Source organism: Oncorhynchus mykiss, chromosome 17 (genome assembly GCF_013265735.2).
Source record: "Oncorhynchus mykiss isolate Arlee chromosome 17, USDA_OmykA_1.1, whole genome shotgun sequence".
In the NCBI taxonomy this organism is placed as follows: domain Eukaryota; kingdom Metazoa; phylum Chordata; class Actinopteri; order Salmoniformes; family Salmonidae; genus Oncorhynchus; species Oncorhynchus mykiss.
The window spans coordinates 87442386-87466328 of record NC_048581.1 but is presented as its reverse complement, the minus strand read 5'-3'; the positions used below and the strand labels follow the sequence as shown (position 1 = coordinate 87466328).

Below are 23943 nucleotides of genomic sequence, written 5' to 3'. Positions count from 1 at the left end.
AGAGTACCCCAGCATGGTGTGTTGATGAGAGGAGAGTACCCCAGCATGGTGTGAGGATGAGAGGAGAGTACCCCAGCATGGTGTGAGGGTGAGAGGAGAGTACCCCAGCATGGTGTGAGGATGAGAGGAGAGTACACCAGCGTGGTGTGAGGATGAGAGGAGAGTCCCCCAGCATGGTGTGAGGATGAGAGGAAAGTACCCCAGCGTGGTGTGAGGATGAGAGAAGAGTACCCCAGCACGATTCAACCAGGTTCAAAGAGTTAAGAACACGCAACACTACTGACAACACTACTGACTACTGACGACACTGCTGACGACACTACTGACTACCCTGCTGACTACACTACTAACGACACTACTGACGACACTACTGACTACACTACTGATGACACTGCTGACGACACTACAGACGACACTACTGACGACACTACTGACTACCCTGCTGACGACACTACTGACGACACTATTGACTACCCTGCTGACTACCCTGCTGACGACACTACTGACAACGCTACTGACTACCCTGCTGACGACACTACTGATGACACTACTGACTACACTACTGGCGACACTACTGGCGACACTACTGACTACACTACTGACTACACTACTAGCGGCACTACTGACTACACTACTGGCTACACTACTGATGACACTACTGACTACACTACTGATGACACTACTGACGACACTACAGACTACACTATTGTACTATGTGACTACTATGTACAGCCATGCCAGATATACCCGGGTTCAAATACTGTTTGACTCAGATTGAACGTTACACAATGGGACCAATAGAAAAGACGACGAGCAGACAAGCATGTGTCAGGGACAAAGCCAAATTAGGTCAGTGTTGGGTCCAAGGTTGGCAGGCAACCTGGATCTTAGTTCTGTGTTTGTATTTGTTTTACATGTCAAACATTGAACTGGTTTCAACCACGTGGATTCAGAAACCACTGACAGTGACGTATATCGTTGACACATCATTGAGGGTGGGATGTTTTAGGGGAAGATTCAGTCAGGCAGGATACACTCTTGGCATGTATACGTGTGGTCTGTAGGCCGTCTGCCTAGTTACCTTGATAAGAGAGCTGATGACAATGGCTCCAGCATTCACCATGGGGTTGTGGGGTTTGTCTAGGCACACAAATATCAGGGTTAAAACAGATTTAACACAGTATATTCATAGAAGTGGAATTTTGAGCGACAAGTCTTAAGACAGACGATATCACATCCACTTGGTAGAAAGTGGAAGAACTATCTTGTCACTTTGAACTCACGTGGCCTTAACTTCTACTGAAATCAAATCGTATTATTCCGCCAAACTAACTAACACCCCTACAATATAGCAAGGGTTCCCCTTTATACCCACCTTCCTCATCCAGGTAGAGCTTGTTGAACTTGAGTCCGCTGGGCTCCATCCCCACATAGCGGTGTACCTTCTCTGTCCCAGCCTCGTGGATGGCCACAGCATACTCCAGAGGCTTCACACACGACTGGAGGCAGAAGGGCTGCTTGCTTTCTCCTACTGAGTGTCTGGAGGCAGGAGACAGGGAGGAGACAGGGAGAGAAAGGGAAAGGAGAAGATGGGGGGGGAGACAGGAAAAAAGAGAGGACAGGAGGAGAGAGGAAAACAGGGGAAGAGATAGGAAGAGAACCCAGGGAAGAAAGAAGAAAGGGGGAGAAGGCCTAGTTGTCAGCATAAGTAACTATTTCACATTCAGTTATGTTTTAAAATCACTTTTAATCTGCCAGACATCCTCTGTCCATCTACAGAACATAGAGACACACCCCCAGAGATCAGGACTGTTGTACATACCTCTGTCCATCTACAGTACACAGAGACACACCCCAGAGATCAGGACTGAACTTGGCCAGGTGGGGAATGTAGACTGCTACCTGTAACCAGGAAGTACAGACAGACCATTAGAACAGGTGCATGTTTCCAGCTCCAACACAGTGCAGTAATATCTAGAAATGCAGTTAGCCCCACCCCCATTTTTTTATTTTTTTTGGAATAAAAACAGTGCCTTCGGAAAAGTATCAGACCGCTTGAATTTTTCCACATTTTGTTACGTTACATCCTTATTCTACATCCTTATTCTACATCCTTATTCGATTCAATATTTTTGTTTCCTCAGCAATCTAAACACGATACCCCATAATGGCAAATGTTTAAAAAATAAATAACAGAAATACCTTATTTACAGTGCCTTGCGAAAGTATTCGGCCCCCTTGAACTTTGCGACCTTTTGCCACATTTCAGGCTTCAAACATAAAGATATAAAACTTTATTTTTTTGTGAAGAATCAACAACAAGTGGGACACAATCATGAAGTGGAACGACATTTATTGGATATTTCAAACTTTTTTAACAAATCAAAAACTGAAAAATTGGGCGTGCAAAATTATTCAGCCCCTTTACTTTCAGTGCAGCAAACTCTCTCCAGAAGTTCAGTGAGGTTCTCTGAATGATCCAATGTTGACCTAAATGACTAATGATGATAAATACAATCCTCCTGTGTGTAATCAAGTCTCCGTATAAATGCACCTGCACTGTGATAGTCTCAGAGGTCCGTTAAAAGCGCAGAGAGCATCATGAAGAACAAGGAACACACCAGGCAGGTCCGAGATACTGTTGTGAAGAAGTTTAAAGCCGGATTTGGATACAAAAAGATTTCCCAAGCTTTAAACATCCCAAGGAGCACTGTGCAAGCGATAATATTGAAATGGAAGGAGTATCCCAGGAGTTTAACCATCCATCAGGACAACGACCCGAAGCACACAGCCTAGACAACACATGAGTGGCTTTGGGACAGGTCTGTGAATGTCCTTGAGTGGCCCCGCCAGAGCCCGGACTTGAATCCGATCGAACATCTCTGTAGAGACCTGAAAAAAGCTGTGCAGATTGATGACGGGGAAAAAAATGATTTAATCAATTTTAGAATAAGGCTGTAACGTAAAAAAAATTGGGAAAATGCCAAGGGGCCTGAATACTTTCCGAATGCACTGTAGATACATATACATATGTATATATACAGTGCCTTGCGAAAGTATTCGGCCCCCTTGAACTTTGCAACCTTTTGCCACATTTCAGGCTTCAAACATAAAGATATAAAACTGTATTTTTTTGTGAAGAATCAACAACAAGTGGGACACAATCATGAAGTGGAACGACATTTATTGGATATTTCAAACTTTTTTAACAAATCAAAAACTGAAAAATTGGGCGTGCAAAATTATTCTTATTATATATATACGGTGTGTATAGACAGTATGGACAGTATATGAATGGAAATGGTACAGCAGTGGTTATACAGTACCAGTCAAAAGTTTGGACACACCTACTCATTCAAGGGTTTTCACTATTTTCTACATGGTAGAATAATAGTGAAGACATCAAAACTATGAAATAGCACATATGGAATCATGTCGTAACCAAAAATGTGTGTATAAACAAATCTAAATATATTTTAGAGTTGAGATTCTTCAAAGTAGCCACCCTTTGCCTTGACGACAGCTTTGCATCCTCTGTGCATTCTCTCAAACAGCTTCATGGGGTAGTCACATGGAATGCATTTCACTCTTGGCTCCACTCCGCTCACATACTCTGCTGGAGATAGAAGCTGTTTTTCAGTCTCTCTGTCTCCGCCTTCTAGAGGGTAGTGGGGTGAACTGGCCGTGGCTTGGGTGGCTGAGATCTTTGATGATCTTCTTGGCCTTCCTATGATGGGTGTTGTAGATGTCCTGAAGGGCAGGCAGTACGCCCCCAGTAATGCGTTGGACTGACTGCACCACCCTCTGGAGAGCCCTGCGGTTGAGGGCGGTGCAGTTGCTATATTGGGCGGTGATGCAGCCCAACAGAATGCTCTCGACGGTGCATCTATAGAAGTTCATGGTGTCTTAGGGTCCAAGACAAATTTATTCAACCTCATAGGTTTGAAGAGGCGCTGTCTTCACCACGCTGTCGGTGTGGAGTGACCATTTCTGTTCCTAAGTGATGTGCAGGTCGAGGAACTTGAAGCTTTTAACCCTGTCCATTTAGTTCAGTTACCTTCGCCTTCTTGGGTACAAGAACAATGAAGGACATCTTGAAGCAAGTGGGGACAACAGACTGGGATAGTGAGAGATTGAATGTCCGTAAACACTCCAACCAGTCCAGCAGCATTGCAAGGGTTAACACGCTTGAACGACTTAATCACGTCGGCCAAGAAGATAGGGAGCACACGGTCCTCGTGAGCGACGGGAGCCCACGTCGGCGGCTCTGTGTTGTTTTCCTCGAAGCGGATGAAAAAGGTGTTCAAGCTTGTTTGGCAGTGAGGAGTCAGTGTCCACGATGTGGCTTTCCCTTTATGATTCGTGATTGTCTGGAGTCCCTGCCACATGCTTATTGTGTCTGAGCCGTTGAATTGCAACTCCACTTTGTCCCTGTACTGTACTGTTGTTTTGTCTCTTTGATTGCCTTACGGAGGTCGTAGCTGGTCTGTTTGTACACGTCCATGTTTCCAGTCACCTTGCCGTGGTTAAATGATGTGGTTCACGCTTTCAGTTTTGCTAGAATGCTGCCATCTATTCACGATTTTCTGGTTTGGACAAGTTCTAATCATCACAGTAGGAACAACATCCTCTATCCACTTCCTTATAAACCCAGTCACTGAGTCAGTGTATACTGATTCGACCAGGAACATTTCCCAGTCCGCGTGAACAAAACAATCTTGAAGCGTAGATTCCACTTGGTCAGACCAACGTTGGACAGTCCTTACCACAGGTGCTTCTAGTTTAAGTTTCTGCCTATAGGCGGGGAGGAGTAGCATGGAGGCGTAATCTAATTTGCCAGAGATAGGGAGGGGGAGGGCAGTGTAGCCATCCCCAAAGGGAGAGTAACAATGGTCATGTGTGTTCTCCCCGTGTGTAGCACAGGAGATGTGTTGTTTGAATTTCAGGAGTGTTTACCTCAGATTTCCTTTATTAGATGCCTAGTTACAATAAGTGCGGCCTCAGGATATGTGGTTTTCAGTTTACACAAACTCCAGTGTAGCTCATTGAGAGTTGTCGTGGTGTCGGCTTGGGGGGAAATATACAGTTGATGTCGGAAGTTTGCATACACTTAGGTTGAACTTATTACAACTCATTTTTCAACCACTCCCCAAATGTCTTGCTAACAAACTGTAGTTCTGTGAAGTCGGTTAGGACATCTACTTTGTGCATGACACAAGTAATTGTTCCAACAATTGTTTACAGACAGATTATTTCACTTATAATTCACTGTATCATAATTCCAGTGGGTCAGAAGTTTACGTACACTAAGTTGACTGTGCCTTTAAACAGCTTGGAAAATTCCAGAAAATTATGTCATGGCTTTAGAAGCTTCTGAAGCTTCCTAATTTGAGTCAATTGGAGGTGTACCTGTGGATGTATTTCAAGGCCTACCTTCAAACGCAGTGCCTCTTTGCTTGACATCATGGGAAAATCAAAAGAAATCAGCCAAGACATCAGAATTTTTTTTAGACCTCCACAAGTCTGGTTCATCCGTGGGAGCAATTTCCAAACGCCTGAAGGTACCACATTTATCTGTACAAATAATAGTACGCAAGTATAAACACCATGGGACCACGCAGCCGTGATACCGCTCAGGAAGGAGACGCATTCTGTCTCCTAAAGATGAACGTACTTTGGTGCGAAAAGTGCAAATCAATCCCAGAACAACAGCAAAGGACTTTGTGAAGATGCTGGAAGAAACAGGTACAAAAGTATCTATATCCACAGAAAAACGAGTCCTATGTCGACATAACCTGAAAGGACGCTCAGCAAGGAAGTAGCCACCGCTCCAAAACCGCCATAAAAAAGCCAGACTACTGTTTGCAACTGCACATGGGGACAAAGATCGCACTTTTTGGAGAAATGTCCTCTTGTCTGATGAAACAAAAATAGAACTGTTTGGCCATAATGACCATCGTTATGTTTGGAGGAAAAAGGGGGAGGCTTGCAAGCCGAAGAACACCATCCCAACAGTGAAGAACGGGGTGGCAGCATCATGTCGTGGGGGTGCTTTGCTGCAGGAGGGACTGGTGCACTTCACAAAATAGATGGCACATAAGGAAGTAAAATTATGTGGATATATTGAAGCAACATCTCAAGACATCAGTCAGGAAGTTAAAGCTTGGTCGCAAATGGTTTTTCCAAATGGACAATGACCACAAGCATTCTTCCAAAGTTGTGGCAAAATGGCTTAAGGACAACAAAGTCAAGGTATTGGAATGGCCATCACAAAGCCCTGACCTCAATCCTATAAAACATTTGTGGATACTACTGTACACAGATACTACTGTACGTGTTAAACAGATACTACTGTACACATTAAACAGATACTACTGTACACATTAAACTACTGTACACATTAAACTACTGTACACATTAAACTACTGTACACATTAAACAGATACTACTGTACACATTAAACAGATACTACTGTACACATTAAACTACTGTACACATTAAACTACTGTACACATTAAACAGATACTACTGTACACATTAAACAGATACTACTGTACACATTAAACTACTGTACACGTTAAACAGATACTACTGTACACGTTAAACAGATACTACTGTACACATTAAACAGATACTACTGTACACATTAAACAGATACTACTGTACATGTTAAACAGATACTACTGTACACATTAAACAGATACTACTGTACACATTAAACAGATACTACTGTACACATTAAACAGATACTACTGTACACATTAAACTACTGTACACGTTAAACAGATACTACTGTACACATTAAACTACTGTACACATTAAACAGATACTACTGTACATGTTAAACAGATACTACTGTACACATTAAACAGATACTACTGTACACATTAAACAGATACTACTGTACACATTAAACTACTGTACACGTTAAACAAATACTACTGTACACATTAAACAGATACTACTGTACACATTAAACTACTGTACACGTTAAACAGATACTACTGTACACATTAAACTACTGTACACGTTAAACAAATACTACTGTACACGTTAAACAGATACTACTGTACACATTAAACATATACTACTGTACACATTAAACAGATACTACTGTACACATTAAACAGATACTACTGTACACGTTAAACAGATACTACTGTACACATTAAACAGATACTACTGTACACATTAAACAGATACTACTGTACACATTAAACAGATACTACTGTACATGGTAAACAGATACTACTGTACACATTAAACAGATACTACTGTACACGTTAAACAGATACTACTGTACACATTAAACATATACTACTGTACACATTAAACAGATACTACTGTACACATTAAACAGATACTACTGTACACGTTAAACAGATACTACTGTACACATTAAACAGATACTACTGTACACATTAAACAGATACTACTGTACACATTAAACAGATACTACTGTACACATTAAACAGATACTACTGTACACATTAAACTACTGTACACATTAAACAGATACTACTGTACACATTAAACATATACTACTGTACACATTAAACAGATACTACTGTACACATTAAACAGATACTACTGTACACGTTAAACAGATACTACTGTACACGTTAAACAGATACTACTGTACACGTTAAACAGATACTACTGTACACGTTAAACAGATACTACTGTACACATTAAACAGATACTACTGTACACATTAAACAGATACTAACTACTGTACACATTAAACAGATACTACTGTACACATTAAACAGATACTACTGTACACATTAAACAGATACTAACTACTGTACACATTAAACAGATACTACTGTACACATTAAACAGATACTACTGTACACGTTAAACAGATACTACTGTACACGTTAAACAGATACTAACTACTGTACACATTAAACATATACTACTGTACACATTAAACAGATACTACTGTACACATTAAACAGATACTACTGTACACGTTAAACAGATACTACTGTACACATTAAACAGATACTACTGTACACATTAAACAGATACTACTGTACACATTAAACAGATACTACTGTACACATTAAACTACTGTACACATTAAACAGATACTACTGTACACATTAAACAGATACTACTGTACACATTAAACAGATACTACTGTACACGTTAAACTACTGTACACATTAAACAGATACTACTGTACACATTAAACTACTGTACACATTAAACAGATACTACTGTACACATTAAACAGATACTAACTACTGTACACATTAAACAGATACTACTGTACACATTAAACAGATACTACTGTACACGTTAAACAGATACTACTGTACACGTTAAACAGATACTACTGTACACATTAAACAGATACTACTGTACACATTAAACTACTGTACACATTAAACAGATACTACTGTACACATTAAACTACTGTACACATTAAACAGATACTACTGTACACATTAAACAGATACTAACTACTGTACACATTAAACAGATACTACTGTACACATTAAACAGATACTACTGTACACATTAAACAGATACTACTGTACACATTAAACAGATACTACTGTACACATTAAACTACTGTACACATTAAACAGATACTACTGTACACATTAAACTACTGTACACAGTAAACAGATACTACTGTACACATTAAACTACTGTACACAGTAAACAGATACTACTGTACACATTAAACAGATACTACTGTACACATTAAACAGATACTACTGTACACATTAAACTACTGTACACATTAAACAGATACTACTGTACACGTTAAACAGATACTACTGTACACGTTAAACAGATACTAACTACTGTACACATTAAACATATACTACTGTACACATTAAACAGATACTACTGTACACGTTAAACAGATACTAACTACTGTACACATTAAACAGATACTACTGTACACATTAAACAGATACTACTGTACACGTTAAACAGATACTAACTACTGTACACATTAAACAGATACTACTGTACACATTAAGCTACTGTACACATTAAACAGATACTACTGTACACATTAAACAGATACTACTGTACACATTAAACAGATACTACTGTACACGTTAAACAGATACTACTGTACACATTAAACAGATACTACTGTACACATTAAACAGATACTACTGTACACATTAAACAGATACTACTGTACACGTTAAACAGATACTACTGTACACATTAAACAGATACTACTGTACATGTTAAACAGATACTACTGTACACATTAAACAGATACTACTGTACACGTTAAACAGATACTACTGTACACATTAAACAGATACTACTGTACACGTTAAACAGATACTACTGTACACATTAAACTACTGTACACATTAAACAGATACTACTGCACACGTTAAACAGATACTACTGTACACATTAAACAGATACTACTGTACACGTTAAACAGATACTACTGTACACATTAAACTACTGTACACATTAAATAGATACTACTGTACACGTTAAACAGATACTACTGTACATGGTAAACAGATACTACTGTACACGTTAAACAGATACTACTGTACACGTTAAACAGATACTACTGTACACATTAAACTACTGTACACATTAAATAGATACTACTGTACACATTAAACAGATACTACTGCACATGTTAAACAGATACTACTGTACACATTAAACAGATACCACTGTACACATTAAACTACTGTACACATTAAACAGATACTACTGTACACATTAAACAGATACTACTGTACATGGTAAACAGATACTACTGTACACGTTAAACTACTGTACACATTAAACAGATACTACTGTACACGGTAAACAGATACTACTGTACACGTTAAACTACTGTACACATTAAACAGATACTACTGTACACGTTAAACAGATACTACTGTACACGGTAAACAGATACTACTGTACACGTTAAACTACTGTACACATTAAACAGATACTACTGTACACGTTAAACAGATACTACTGTACACGGTAAACAGATACTACTGTACACGTTAAACTACTGTACACATTAAACAGATACTACTGTACACGTTAAACAGATACTACTGTACATGGTAAACAGATACTATTGTACATGGTAAACAGATACTACTGTACACATTAAACAGATACTACTGCACACATTAAACAGATACTACTGTACACATTAAACTACTGTACACATTAAACAGATACTACTGTACACGTTAAACAGATACTACTGTACATGGTAAACAGATACTATTGTACATGGTAAACAGATACTACTGTACACGTTAAACTACTGTACACATTAAACAGATACTACTGTACACGTTAAACAGATACTACTGTACATGGTAAACAGATACTATTGTACATGGTAAACAGATACTACTGTACACATTAAACAGATACTACTGCACATGTTAAACAGATACTACTGTACACATTAAACAGATACTACTGTACACATTAAACAGATACTACTGTACATGGTAAACAGATACTACTGTACACATTAAACAGATACTACTGCACATGTTAAACAGATACTACTGTACACATTAAACAGATACTACTGTACACGGTAAACAGATACTACTGTACACATTAAACTACTGTACATATTAAACAGATACTACTGTACACGTTAAACAGATACTACTGTACACGTTAAACAGATACTACTGTACACATTAAACAGATACTACTGTACACGTTAAAGAGATACTACTGTACACGTTAAAGAGATACTACTGTACACATTAAACAGATACTACTGTACACATTAAACAGATACTACTGTACACATTAAACAGATACTACTGTACATGGTAAACAGATACTATTGTACATGGTAAACAGATACTACTGTACACATTAAACAGATACTACTGTACACGTTAAACAGATACTACTGTACACATTAAACTACTGTACACATTAAACAGATACTACTGCACACGTTAAACAGATACTACTGTACACATTAAACAGATACTACTGTACACGTTAAACAGATACTACTGTACATGGTAAACAGATACTACTGTACACATTAAACAGATACTACTGTACATGTTAAAGAGATACTACTGTACACGTTAAACAGATACTACTGTACATGGTAAACAGATACTAACTACTGTACACATTAAACAGATACTACTGTACACATTAAACAGATACTACTGTACACATTAAACTACTGTACACATTAAACAGATACTACTGTACACATTAAACAGATACTACTGTACACATTAAACAGATACTACTGTACACATTAAACAGATACTACTGTACATGTTAAAGAGATACTACTGTACACGTTAAACAGATACTACTGTACATGGTAAACAGATACTACTGTACACATTAAACAGATACTACTGTACACGTTAAACAGATACTACTGTACACGTTAAACAGATACTACTGTACATGGTAAACAGATACTACTGTACACGTTAAACAGATACTACTGTACATGGTAAACAGATACTATTGTACATGGTAAACAGATACTACTGTACACATTAAACAGATACTACTGTACACGTTAAACAGATACTACTGTACACATTAAACAGATACTACTGTACACATTAAACAGATACTACTGTACATGGTAAACAGATACTACTGTACACATTAAACAGATACTACTGTACATGTTAAAGAGATACTACTGTACACGTTAAACAGATACTACTGTACATGGTAAACAGATACTACTGTACACATTAAACAGATACTACTGTACACGTTAAACAGATACTACTGTACACGTTAAACAGATACTACTGTACATGGTAAACAGATACTACTGTACACATTAAACAGATACTACTGTACACGTTAAACAGATACTACTGTACATGGTAAACAGATACTACTGTACACATTAAACAGATACTACTGTACATGTTAAAGAGATACTACTGTACACGTTAAACAGATACTACTGTACATGGTAAACAGATACTACTGTACACATTAAACAGATACTACTGTACACGTTAAACAGATACTACTGTACACGTTAAACAGATACTACTGTACATGGTAAACAGATACTACTGTACACATTAAACAGATACTACTGTACACGTTAAACAGATACTACTGTACACGTTAAACAGATACTACTGTACATGGTAAACAGATACTACTGTACACATTAAACAGATACTACTGTACATGTTAAAGAGATACTACTGTACACATTAAGCTACTGTACACATTAAACAGATACTACTGTACACATTAAACAGATACTACTGTACACATTAAACAGATACTACTGTACACATTAAACAGATACTACTGTACACATTAAACATATACTACTGTACACATTAAACAGATACTACTGTACACGTTAAACATATACTACTGTACACATTAAACAGATACTACTGTACACGTTAAACAGATACTACTGTACACGTTAAACAGATACTACTGTACACATTAAACAGATACTACTGTACACATTAAGCTACTGTACACAGTAAACAGATACTACTGTACACATTAAACAGATACTACTGTACATGGTAAACAGATACTACTGTACACAGTAAACAGATACTACTGTACACATTAAACAGATACTACTGTACACAGTAAACAGATACTACTGTACACGGTAAACAGATACTACTGTACACATTAAACAGATACTACTGTACACGTTAAAGAGATACTACTGTACACATTAAGCTACTGTACACAGTAAACAGATACTACTGTTCACGGTAAACAGATACTACTGTACACATTAAGCTACTGTACACAGTAAACAGATACTACTGTACATGGTAAACAGATACTACTGTACACATTAAACTACTGTACACATTAAACAGATACTACTGTACACAGTAAACTAATATACTTACATGTCCGTCATGGTTTTTCTGGACGGTGTCGTAGATTTGATCTATCTTTGTTATAAAGGCATCAAACTCGGGGATGATGAACTTCTTTCTGAAGGCCTGAATCAGAAGCACTATGTTCCCACCAACACACCTGAGGATCGTTACCACAACAACATTTTAATTAGAACTGAAATAAGGAAATGAATCCCTTGTGTCGGTGAACCAGAGCCCTAGAACATTAATTCTGAATTACACAGCGTTAGACTCAACTGTCTTTTCCTATTAAGGAGAGCGTTTCAACTATGGCAATGAATTGGAGTTAATAACTATGAAAGGATTCTCATTCACAGTAAATTATTGTCGGTTCAGAAACCAGTGCTTCTCATAGTGTACATTTTAAAGGGTCTACTCCCAGCTAGCACATAACGTTCTGAGAACCATTTGTTTATTAGAGCTTGGTGAGAGTGTGGTTGTCCTGTGGTTATTTTGCATACAACCTTCCCACAACATTCTGGAAAATGTGCAGGATACACAGCTAGCACATAACGTTATGAGAAACATATGTTCCTTAGGTGGGAATTTCAGTACTTCAGCATAACGTTATGAGAAACATATGTTCCTTAGGTGGGAATTTCAGTACTTCAGCATAACGTTTCCTACAGGTTTCCTCTTGGTTCTAGTACATTAATGTTCTCATAACACTAAGAAAACGTTCCACAAAAATCACACAAGGAAACATTAGTAACGTTCAAAGAACGTTCTAAGAATGTTATGTAAGAACATGCATTCTGTTCTCAGCGTCAACAAAACTCAGTGTAAAACGTTCTCAGAACCTCCCTGGTAACCTAAAAATGTACGTTCCCAGACCAGACACAAATGTTCACTTCCATTCTCAGAACGTTTACAAAACGTTCAGTTTTACCGGAAACGTATGGTTTCGTTCCCAGAACCAGTCGGAAACCAAAAACGTACTTTCCCTCAACTTCCTAGGAGCCAAATGTGCTAGCTGAGTATTCTACACAGTAGGTTATTCATAAATGAAGGTTTGTGAAAAGTTAAAAGGCCTATCATTTGTCTTTGTTGTGAGTAGAGAGATGGGTTGGGTTGTAGGACATAATAAGGCATTGATTGGCCTTTTAATAGGATACATGGATAGATAATTAGCTGTGTGTGTCACGGACAATAACGTTCACATTCTCACATAGCTCAGCTGAACCCTATTTTCCACAGCAATTCAAACCACTTTATCAGCACCAAGATTAGGAAACAACAACGGTAGAAGAAGTGGAATTAACGGTCATTCAACTGCATCTCAGGAAGTGTCACTCAGTACTGCCTCAAAGGAATCATCGGGAAAGATTACAGTATCTTTTCAAAGAACTGAGAGCAGTTTCTTAAAGCGACAGTACACAATTTCTAATTATAATCAAATAAGTAAGTTAATAAGTAACCATACACTAACTCCTGACTCCAGAGTTATAAATCAGAGTCATGGTGTGGCATGATAAAGACTAAACGTCTCTCATTTTGGCTGTGTGTATGTGTGTGGGCATGCGTGTGTATGTGTGGCCCCAAGGTCCAAGCCAGCTGTCATCTATCAATCCGAGTCGTTGCCTGCCCTGTAGCCCACAACAAGACTACCCACCCACTGCCCTCACACAAATACATGCAGACAATACGTTGGCGAGCGCACCGCGTGAGAGCACACATGCTGTTGTCTCTAGCTAACTCTTAAACATGACTTTGTCTTGAAGATTAAATGACAGAGAGAGAGAGAGAGGAGCTGTCTGTCTGTCTGTCTGTCTGTCTCTGTGTGTGTGTGTGTGTGTGTGTGTGTGTGTGTGTGTGTGTGTGTGTGTGTGTGTGTGTGTGTGTGTGTGTGACAGAAAGAAATACAGTATAATGTAGGCCTACAACAGACCCTGGATTAATCATGTGGAATGCTGAAGGGGTCAGGGTATTTATAGCCTTTCTCTACCATGGCACTTTGCAGTAAGAGGAGACAGAAATGTGATGACAGTGTGTTAGAGAGGCAGAGAGGGGTAGAGAGATGCAGAGAGGTGTAGAGAGAGGTAGAGAGATGTAGGGGGTAGAGAGAGGTGGAGAGAGAGAGCGAGAGAGAGAGGTGGAGAGGGGTAGAGAGGGGTGGAGAGGGGGAGAGGGGTAGAGACGGGTAAAGAAAGGTGGAGAGGGGTAGAGAGGGGTAGAGAGAGGTGGAGAGGGGTAGAGGGGTGGAGAGGGGTAGAGAGGGGTGGAGAGGTGTAGAGGGGTAGAGAGAGGTGGAGAGGGGTAGAGAGAGGTGGAGAGGGGTAGAGAGAGGTGGAGAGGGGTAGAGAGGGGTGGAGAGGGGTGGAGAGGGGTAGAGAGAGGTGGAGAGGGGTAGAGAGAGGTGGAGAGGGGTGGAGAGAGGTAGAGAGGGGTGGAGAGGTGTAGAGGGGTAGAGAGAGATGGAGAGGGGTAGAGAGGGGTAGAGAGAGGTGGAGAGAGGTGGAGAAGGGTAGAGGGGTGGAGAGGGGTAGAGAGAGGTGGAGAGGGGTGGAGAAGGGTAGAGAGGGGTAGAGAGGGGTGGAGAGGGGTAGAGAGGGGTGGAGAGAGTTGGAGAGGGGTGGAGAGGGGTAGAGAGGGGTAGAGATGGGTGGAGAGGGGTGGAGAGGGGTAGAGAGGGGTGGAGAGGGGTAGAGAGGGGTGGAGAGGGGTAGAGAGAGGTGGAAAGGTGTGGAGAGGGGTAGAGGGGTAGAGAGAGGGGTGGAGAAGGGTAGAGAGGGGTAGAGAGGGGTGGAGAGGGGTAGAGAGGAGTGGACAGGGGTAGAGAGGGGTGGAGAGGGGGAGAGAGTTAGAGAGGGGTGGAGAGGGGTAGAGAGGGGTGGAGAGGGGTAGAGAGGGGTGGAGAGGGGTTTTAGAGGGGTAGAGAGGGGTAGAGAGAGGTGGAGAGGGGTAGAGAGGGGTAGAGAGAGGTGGAGAGGGGTGGAGAGGGGTAGAGAGAGGTGGAAAGTTGTGGAGGGGTAGAGAGAGGGGTGGAGAAGGGTAGAGAGGGGTAGAGAGGGGTGGAGAGGGGTAGAGAGGGGTATAGAGAGTTGGAGAGGGGTGGAGAGGGGTAGAGAGGGGTGGAGAGGGGTAGAGAGGGGTGGAGAGGGGTGGAGAGGGGTAGAGAGGGGTAGAGAGAGGTGGAGAGGGGTGGAGAGGGGTAGAGAGGGGTAGAGAGGGGTAGAGAGGGGTAGAGATGGGTGGAGAGGGGTAGAGAGGGGTGGAGAGGGGTAGAGAGGGGTGGAGAGGGGTAGAGAGGGGTGGAGAGGGGTAGAGAGGGGTAGAGAGAGGTGGAAAGGTGTGGAGAGGTGTAGAGGGGTAGAGGGGGGTAGAGAGGGGTAGAGAGAGGTGGAAAGGTGTGGAGAGGGGTGGAGAGGGGTAGAGAGGGGTAGAGAGAGGTGGAAAGGTGTGGAGAGGGCTAGAGAGTACTGATGGGGGGGGGAGATGTATAAAGCTACATATCACAGTATTATTTTATATGATATTATATCGATACTTTGACATTAAGTATCGCAAAATTAAAAAACATCTTAAAAACCATCCTATAGTTTGTTCACCATCTTCTTTTTAAATAGCCAACGTGTTTTCAGCACTTTAATTTCCATGACTGATCAGAACAAATGTTCTCAACCTCATTTCCCTGCATACATACAGTGCCTTGCGAAAGTATTCGGCCCCCTTCAACTTTGCGACCTTTTGCCACATTTCAGGCTTCAAACATAAAGATATAAAACTGTATTTTTTTGTGAAGAATCAACAACAAGTGGGACACAATCATGAAGTGGAACGACATTTATTGGATATTTCAAACTTTTTTAACAAATCAAAAACTGAAAAATTGGGCGTGCAAAATTATTCAGCCCCTTTACTTTCAGTGCAGCAAACTCTCTCCAGAAGTTCAGTGAGGATCTCTGAATGATCCAATGTTGACCTAAATGACTAATGATGATAAATACAATCCACCTGTGTGTAATCAAGTCTCCGTATAAATGCACCTGCACTGTGATAGTCTCAGAGGTCCGTCAAAAGCGCAGAGAGCATCATGAAGAACAAGGAACACACCAGGCAGGTCCGAGATACTGTTGTGAAGAAGTTTAAAGCCGGATTTGGATACAAAAAGATTCCCCAAGCTTTAAACATCCCAAGGAGCACTGTGCAAGCGATAATATTGAAATGGAAGGAGTATCAGACCACTGCAAATCTACCAAGACCTGGCCGTCCCTCTAAACTTTCAGCTCATACAAGGAGAAGACTGATCAGAGATGCAGCCAAGAGGCCCATGATCACTCTGGATGAGATCTACAGCTTAGGTGGGAGACTCTGTCCATAGGACAACAATCAGTCGTATCTTGCACAAATCTGGCCTTTATGGAAGAGTGGCAAGAAGAAAGCCATTTCTTAAAGATATCCATAAAAAGTGTCGTTTAAAGTTTGCCACAAGCCACCTGGGAGACACACCAAACATGTGGAAGAAGGTGCTCTGGTCAGATGAAACCAAAATTGAACTTTTTGGCAACAATGCAAAACGTTATGTTTGGCGTAAAGCAACACAGCTCATCACCCTGAACACACCATCCCCACTGTCAAACATGGTGGTGGCAGCATCATGGTTTGGGCCTGCTTTTCTTCAGCAGGAACAGGGAAGATGGTTAAAATTGATGGGAAGATGGATGGAGCCAAATACAGGACCATTCTGGAAGAAAACCTGATGGAGTCTGCAAAAGACCTGAGACTGGGACGGAGATTTGTCTTCCAACAAGACAATGATCCAAAACATAAAGCAAAATCTACAATGGAATGGTTCAAAATAAACATATCCAGGTGTTAGAATGGCCAAGTCAAAGTCCAGACCTGAATCCAATCGAGAATATGTGGAAAGAACTGAAAACTGCTGTTCACAACTGCTCTCCATCCAACCTCACTGAGCTCGAGCTGTTTTGCAAGGAGGACTGGGAAAAAATGTCAGTCTCTCGATGTGCAAAACTGATAGAGACATACCCCAAGCGACTTACAGCTGTAATCGCAGCAAAAGGTGGCGCTACAAAGTATTAACTTAAGGGGGCTGAATAATTTTGCACGCCCAATTTTTCAGTTTTTGATTTGTTAAAAAAGTTTGAAATATCCAATAAATGTCATTCCACTTCATGATTGTGTCCCACTTGTTGTTGATTCTTCACAAAAAAATACAGTTTTATATCTTGCCTGAAATGTGGCAAAAGGTCGCAAAGTTCAAGGGGGCCGAATACTTTCGCAAGGCACTGTACATTACATACCTTTAAAAACATTAACATGGACATTACAGACTTACACGCATACATACATTACTACATATACATACAGTGCATTCAGAAAGTATTCAGACCTCTTCACTTTTCCCACATATCTTGGTGCCTTTTGTCAAACTCCAAGCGGGCTGTTATGTGCCTTTTACTGAGGAGTGGCTTCTGTCTGGCCACCGTACCATAAAGGCCTGATTGGTGGAGTGCTACAGAGATGGTTGTCCTTCTGGAAGGTTCTCCCATCTCCACAGAGGAACTCTGGAGCTCTGTCAGAGTGACCATCGGGTTCTGGGTAACCTCCCGGACCAAGGCACTTCTCCCCTGATTGCTCAGTTTGGCCGGGCAGCCAGCTCTAGGAAGAGTCTTGGTGGTTCCAAACATCTTCCATTTAAGAATGATGGAGGGGACCTTCAATGCTGCAGAAATATTTGGGTACCCTTCCCTAGATCTGTGCCTCGACACAATCTTGTCTCGGAGCTCTACAGACAATTCCTTCGTTCTCATGGCTTAGTTTTTTTGTGTGACATGCACTGTCAACTGTTGGACCTTATATAGACAGGTGTGTGCCTATCCAAATCATGTCCAATCAATTGAATTTAACACAGGTGGACTCTAATCAAGTTGTAGAAACATTTCAAGGATGATCAATGGAAACAGGATGCACCTGAGCTCAATTTCAAGTCTCATAGCAAAGGGTCTGAATACTTATGTAAATAAGGTATTTCTGTTTTTTATTTGTAATAAATTTGCAATAAATTCTAAAAACCTGTTTTCACTTTGTCATTATTGTGTGTAGATTGAAGAGGGCATGTTTTTATGTAATACATTTTAGAATAAGGCTGTAACGTAACAAGATGTGGAAAAAGTCAAGGGCTCTGAATACTTTACGAACGCACTAAGAGCACTGAGCAATACGTTTGGAACATCAAATCGAAATAAAATTACAGTATCTAATCGTTATTATTATTATTTTTTTGTATTTTCTAATTTTGTTTGCTAATTTCCTTACATTTTAACTCTGCTTTGTTGGGAAAGGGCTTGTAAGTAAGAATTTCACAGTAAAGTCTACACCTGTTGTACTTGGCAAAAGTGACAAATACATTTTGATTTCGAATCACAAGAATTTAAGGGATACTTCAGGATTTTGGCAAAGAGGACCTTTATCTACTTCCTCAGTCAGATTAACTCATGGATATCATGTTTATGTCTCTGTGTCAAGTATGAAGGAAGTTAGATGTAGTTTCGCGAGCCAATGCTATGGGTATTTGCTAGCATAGCAGATACCATAGACTTCCCGTCATTATGCTAACTCTAGTTAGCAATTGCGCTAGCGCTAATTAGCAACTTCCAACAACCTCACGCAGAGACATAAAAACGGTATCCATGAGATCATCAGACTCTGGCGAAGCAGATAAAGGGCCTCATTATTTAACTAACAACGGTTAAATTAAATAAAAAAATAGTTTTAAAAGCCTAAATCCCAAAGTATCCCTTTAAGTATCATGATAATATCTTATTGTGAGTTCCCTGGCAATCCCCAGCCTTAGTAGAAAGGGTTAGAGAGTGGTTTCGAGATGTGGAGAGAGGAAGAGAGGGAGTGGCTCTAGAAGCAGGTCCCAAATCGCTCCCTAACCCCCTCCCCTTTGACCCAAACCTTTTGACTTTGCAGACCTGTCGATGTAAGCAATGCGGAAGCTTCAACAATGCTACGCAATATACCTTGGGGTTAAGGGTTAAGGGGTATGGAGAGATTTGGGAGCGGCTAGATCCAATCTAGCCGACAAGATAGACGACTCACTTGTGGAAGAGTTCCCGGTCCATCATGACGTCATGAAAGGACTCCGTTACGGAACGTTGCAGCTTGTCCATACAGTCCTTCAGTCGGGGGTCTGACGCATTAAGACCAGTTTTCTTCAGGGCCTGATCAAATCAAAACCAAACTTTATTTAAAGCGCATTTTGTAATCGCAAGACACTTTTACAGTAAAATCAAATTCAATGATAAATAACATAGATAGGGTTTGATTAGGGAGAAAGGCATTATGGGATATTATGGCATCGGCAAAACAATATTTTTTTTTTACTGGAAATAAAACAGTCACACCAAGTTATTAATACTGTTATGAGAGACACTTGAATGTGAACTAATGTCACAGGAACTAACTTTAACTCATCTTGTAACCCACTGACAGAGATGAGAATCTCTGTAGTAACTATATAGTCTCTGTAGTAACTATATAGTCTCTGTAGTAACTGTAGTAACTATATAGGGTAATATAGTCTCTGTAGTAACTATCTAGTCTCTGTAGTAACTATCTAGTCTCTGTAGTAACTATATAATCTCTGTAGTAACTATATAGGGTAATCTCTGTAGTAACTATATAGGGTAATATAGTCTCTGTAGTAACTATCTAGTCTCTGTAGTAACTATCTAGTCTCTGTAGTAACTATATAGTCTCTGTAGTAACTATATAATCTCTGTAGTAACTATCTAGTCTCTGTAGTAACTATATAGTCTCTGTAGTAACTGTCTAGTCTCTGAAGTAACTATGCAGGGTAATCTAGTCTCTGTAGTAACTATGCAGAGTAATCTAGTCTCTGTAGTAACTATATAGTCTCTGTAGTAACTATGTCGTCTCTGTAGTAACTATCTAGCCTCTGTAGTAACTATCAAGTATCTGTAGTAACTATCTAGTCTCTGTAGTAACGATCTAGTCTCTGTAGTTACTATCTAGTCTCTGTAGCTACTATCTAGTCTCTGTAGTAACTATCTAGTCTCTGTAGTTACTATCTAGTCTCTGTAGTAACTATATAGGGTAATCTAGTCTCTGTAGTAACTATGCAGGGTAATCTAGTCTCTGTAGTAACTATGCAGGGTAATCTAGTCTCTGTAGTAACTATATAGAGTAATCTAGTCTATGTAGTAACTATATAGAGTAATCTAGTCTCTGTAGTAACTATACAGGGTAATCTAGTCTCTGTAGTAACTATCTAGTCTCTGTAGTAACTATGCAGGGTAATATAATCTCTGTAGTAACTATCTAGTCTCTGTAGTAACTATACAGGGTAATCTAGTCTCTGTAGTAACTATCTAGTCTCTGTAGTAACTATACAGGGTAATCTCTGTAGTAACTATGCAGGGTAATCTAGTCTCTGTAGTAACTATGCAGAGTAATCTAGTCTCTGTAGTAACTATGCAGAGTAATCTAGTCTCTGTAGTAACTATACAGGGTAATAAAGTATCTGTAGTAACTATATAGGGTAATCTAGTCTCTGTAGTAACTATGCAGAGTAATCTAGTCTCTGTAGTTACTATATATGGTAATATAGTCTCTGTAGTAACTATATAGGGTAATCTCTGTAGTAACTATGCAGAGTAATCTCTGTAGTTACTATATATGGTAATATAGTCTCTGTAGTAACTATATAGGGTAATCTCTGTAGTAACTATGCAGAGTAATCTCTGTAGTTACTATATATGGTAATATAGTCTCTGTAGTAACTATGCAGAGTAATCTCTGTAGTTACTATATATGGTAATATAGTCTCTGTAGTAACTATACAGGGTAATCTATGTAGTAACTATATAGGGTAATCTCTGTAGTAACTATATAGGGTAATCTCTGTAGTAACTATACAGGGTAATCTCTGTAGTAACTATATAGGGTAATCTCTGTAGTAACTATATAGGGTAATCTCTGTAGTAACTATACAGGGTAATCTCTGTAGTAACTATATAGGGTAATATAGTCTCTGTAGTAACTATACAGGGTAATCTAGTCTCTGTAGTAACTATACAGGGTAATCTAGTCTCTGTAGTAACTATGCAGGGTAATCTAGTCTCTGTAGTAACTATGCAGGGTAATATAGTCTCTGTAGTAACTACATAGGGTAATCTCTGTAGTAACTATACAGGGTAATCTCTGTAGTAACTATACAGGGTAATCTCTGTAGTAACTACATAGGGTAATCTCTGTAGTAACTATACAGGGTAATCTCTGTAGTAACTATATAGGGTAATATAGTCTCTGTAGTAACTATACAGGGTAATCTAGTCTCTGTAGTAACTATACAGGGTAATCTAGTCTCTGTAGTAACTATGCAGGGTAATCTAGTCTCTGTAGTAACTATACAGGGTAATCTAGTCTCTGTAGTAACTATGCAGGGTAATATAGTCTCTGTAGTAACTATACAGGGTAATATAGTCTCTGTAGTAACTATATAGGGTAATATAGTCTCTGTAGTAACTATATAGGGTAATCTCTGTAGTAACTATATAGGGTAATCTCTGTAGTAACTAAGTAACTATATAGGGTAATCTCTGTAGTAACTATACAGGGTAATCTCTGTAGTAACTATATAGGGTAATATAGTCTCTGTAGTAACTATATAGGGTAATCTAGTCTCTGTAGTAACTATGCAGGGTAATATAGTCTCTGTAGTAACTATACAGGGTAATATTGTCTCTGTAGTAACTATATAGGGTAATATAGTCTCTGTAGTAACTATATAGGGTAATCTCTGTAGTAACTATATAGGGTAATCTCTGTAGTAACTAAGTAACTATATAGGGTAATCTCTGTAGTAACTATACAGGGTAATCTCTGTAGTAACTATATAGGGTAATATAGTCTCTGTAGTAACTATATAGGGTAATCTCTGTAGTAACTATACAGGGTAATCTCTGTAGTAACTATACAGGGTAATCTTTTGACTGATGTGATCTTCACCAGACACATTCCTTCCAGTCCTCCATCGGGCCTGGAGGTATGGAGAGTATTTCATTACAATAACATAATTAAATAATGTTCCACGATACATCTCTGTGTGTATTCACCCTGCTGTTTCACACTATTTCTTGCAATAGTTGAATGTATCCTTTGTTTGAGTTACTAATAGTATTTAGAAAATGCAATAACATACAGATAATTAATTTTAAAAAGTGCAATGACTCAAACTAATTGTGCTGTCTTGAAATGGATTTGTGCTAAACTGAGAGAGAGTTTGTTGTCAAGGAGGGTTGTGTGAGAAAGGATTTATTAGGCTACAGAGTAATCTATTTAGTTTATAATTGAATCTCCATTCTCGTACAGGTTATCTGATGTGTGCACTCACAGAGATAAAGTGTGAGACGGGGACTTGTTCCTGACCGTCTGTAATGGTGTAGAAAAGCATATCTTCGACTCCTGAGAACAGACCCTTTACATCACCGCTCCTACAGCAACATAAGAGGACAGTTTACACAACACAGACACACGCTAAAACGTATTCAAATCATATTTAATAGACTAATGGATGATTGATGAAAACAACAGGAGAAAAGCGTTGTTTTAAGAGATATAATTGCATGTCACACACACACACACATCATTGAATTGGACCAATATAGAAACACAAACTCACAGTTTGGGAAGCACGTGGTCCATATCTGAGGTTGTTCCAATGCGGTGCTGATCTGTTGAACTTGTGTTGAAACAGTGAATTTTAACGGTACGATGACAACCCGGTAATAAACAGTTATAACAACACTTTTTGATCACTTTTTTAGTGGCGTCTGTCACAAAGGTTTGCACAGCTGCTGCGTTGGTCACCCGTAATATTTTCAAACAATGCATGGTTTACAACTTTATACACAAATAAGAGCAGACTAGGAGAATAACTGCCTTCGGGAAACCTTCTCGTTATTTTCGTTACTTTCCAACTATTTCTCCGCAGTCTGATGGTTCCGTTTTTGGCCAAATCCACAACAGTTATACAGATCAAATCCTGTTG

The 23943-nt window shown here is 39.6% G+C and overlaps 1 protein-coding gene across 2 annotated transcripts in view; it reads right to left on the bottom strand.

Annotated features, from left to right (window-relative positions):
- The window catches only part of LOC110494787 (glutaminase kidney isoform, mitochondrial), a 38448-nt gene that overhangs the window by 13958 nt on the left and 547 nt on the right, over positions 1-23943 (bottom strand). For both annotated transcript variants that reach the window (XM_036950909.1, XM_036950910.1), the window contains exons 1-7: positions 23575-23943; positions 23287-23386; positions 19971-20092; positions 12891-13020; positions 1823-1902; positions 1376-1539; positions 1082-1140 (exon numbers count right to left, since the gene is read on the bottom strand). The exon at positions 23575-23943 is cut by the window's right edge and continues 547 nt beyond it. In XM_036950909.1, coding sequence (XP_036806804.1) covers positions 1082-1140; positions 1376-1539; positions 1823-1902; positions 12891-13020; positions 19971-20092; positions 23287-23386; positions 23575-23786 — 867 coding nt within the window. In that variant the 5' untranslated portion in view covers positions 23787-23943. The remainder of the gene's footprint in view (positions 1-1081; positions 1141-1375; positions 1540-1822; positions 1903-12890; positions 13021-19970; positions 20093-23286; positions 23387-23574) is intronic.